The sequence below is a fragment of the Choloepus didactylus genome, chromosome 6 (assembly GCF_015220235.1).
Source record: "Choloepus didactylus isolate mChoDid1 chromosome 6, mChoDid1.pri, whole genome shotgun sequence".
Classification (NCBI taxonomy): Eukaryota; Metazoa; Chordata; class Mammalia; order Pilosa; family Megalonychidae; genus Choloepus; species Choloepus didactylus.
Genome location: NC_051312.1, coordinates 74,651,828 through 74,654,084, shown reverse-complemented (window position 1 = coordinate 74,654,084; position 2,257 = coordinate 74,651,828). Strand labels below are relative to the sequence as shown.

The following is a 2,257-nucleotide window of genomic DNA, read 5'->3' as shown; positions in this document are numbered from 1 at the left end:
ATACAGAAAGGTTTGTATAATTATATATATTTTTTCGATGCTGGGGTGTTGGAATGGCTGGAAGGAGGTAAATGACATGGTGGAACTGTAGCCTATAGCATCCTTTGGAATTTTCTCTATAGCAGCTTATTGAATTGTACCTTGAAGGTCTTCACCTTTCTGTATATACCTTGCATTACATAATAAGGAAAGAACTGCAACTGTGGAACTGTGTAAGTCTATCTACCAGAATCAGTTGATTACCACAATAAAGAGTTATAATTTTTTATTCTTTCATGGAACAGATATTCACTCTCATCTTTCTACTTGGTAACTAGTCTCTTGAAGCTCTGCCCAATAATTAAGCAGCATGAGCCTTTGGGTCAGTCTGAAGTAGTGAAAATCATTTGGAAAAGTAATTCTCCAATCACTATTAATATTTATATGCACACACTCTTTCACCCATCAGTCCAATTCAAAGAACCAATTATACAGTAATAAAAGCATCAGTAGATATGAACATATGTAACTAGCTATTTATTGAGCATTTTCTCAATGACAACAATCCAGTAACTAGACTGTCCATATGGAGGAATGGATGGATAAACTGTTTTATCCTATGTAGTGACGAATTAGATATCTATGAGAAACAAATGACAACAGTACATTACTGAAAGAAAGTGATACCCCCAATATGTTATCAAAATTGGAGAACTCAACAACTTAAACATACTACTATGAATAAATGCAATCTTTTTCTTTTAGCATTTATTAAATTTAAAGAGTACTACAGTTGGGCAGTGACCAAATATCACAGGGCTTCTCAACTCAGTCAGACTGTGTGTAAAACTACGTTTCTTTGCCATAATTTCACCAAAGCTCTTTTCATCTCACTGTTTCTCAAGCTGTAGATCAGTGGATTCAGCAGAGGTGTAAGCAAGGAGTAGGCCAGTGACATCAGTTTCTTGGTTTCTGGGGAGTAGCCAGATTTGGGTTGTAAATAAGTCATATTGGCTGTGCCATAGAAGAGGGTAACAGATGTGAGATGAGAGGCACAAGTGGAAAAGGCCTTTTGCCTCCCACTAGTTGATGGCATCTTCAGGATGGAAAAGAGAACTCGAATGTAGGACAACAGTATCAACAAGAAAGGAACCATAACAATTAACATGGTGCCCGTGAATGCATAGATTTCAAAGAAGATGTCTGCACATGCAAGTTCCAGCACCGCTGGGGTTTCACAAGAGAGATGATTAATTTCATTGGGACCACAAAAGGGAAAACTAAATACCCACGTGGTCTGCACAGTGGCCACCATGATCCCTGAGATCCATGAGAATAGTATCAAGTTCATAAAAACACTTTTATTCATGATCATTGGGTAGCTCAGAGGATGGCAGATTGCAGCAAATCGGTCATAAGCCATTGCCCCCAGGAGAAAACATTCAGTCCCACCAAAAAGGAGAATGAAATACATCTGTGCAAAACAGCCCACAAAAGAAATCATAGTTTTCTCAGTAGAGAGGACCACCAACATCTTGGGCATAATGACTGCACTGAAACTCACTTCCACCACAGATAAATTCTGGAGGAACAGGTACATGGGGATGTGAAGACTCTGGTCCAGGGAGATGATGGCTATAATGATGACATTTCCCATCACGGTCACCAGATAAATAACTAGGAAAACCCCAAAGAGCTGCTCTTGGAGTTCAGGAAAGTTAGAAAAGCCCAAGAGGATGAATTCAACAACAGTGCTTTGATTTTGCCTTTTCATTTCAGTAATGGAGCAGGTATTGTTTCTATGGCCGTAATATATAAATTATGAAATCACAATCCAGTAGCTGAGAGTCCAAGTCTGAATTCACAGCAGGAATTCTTGGCAGAAAATGTAATGAAGATACCATCTTGACAGAACTTCAGGTTGGCATTTTGGATAATAGCTAATTACTCAGATTAATGAATCTTTCAAATATGAAGCAAGAAATGAAGGATTCTGGCACAGAAATTTTGTCTGAAAAGTACAAAATAATATGGTTCTATTGCAATGTCTACACTTTGTAGTTTAAAATTTAACATATTCACAAACAAACATATTTTATAATTTAGGTTCCATTTCTGTTACATTGCTGTTAAAAAAAAATTCCACTGTTCTCAATTTTATATGACTATGGAATTTAAGATGCCAAAAAATAAAGTGGTAAAAAGTAGACAAATGAAATGAGATATTATTGTAACAACCTAACAATTCAAAGTTTCAGCAAAGTTAATATATATTTAT

The 2,257-nt window shown here is 36.6% G+C and overlaps 1 protein-coding gene across 1 annotated transcript; it reads right to left on the bottom strand.

Annotated features, from left to right (window-relative positions):
- Positions 1-811: 811 nt before the first annotated feature.
- Positions 812-1,753, bottom strand: LOC119537575 (olfactory receptor 10A3-like). Its single transcript, XM_037840095.1, has one exon. The coding sequence runs from the start codon at positions 1,751-1,753 to the stop codon at positions 812-814; it is 942 nt and encodes a 313-aa protein (XP_037696023.1).
- Between the last annotated feature and the right edge of the window lie 504 nt (positions 1,754-2,257).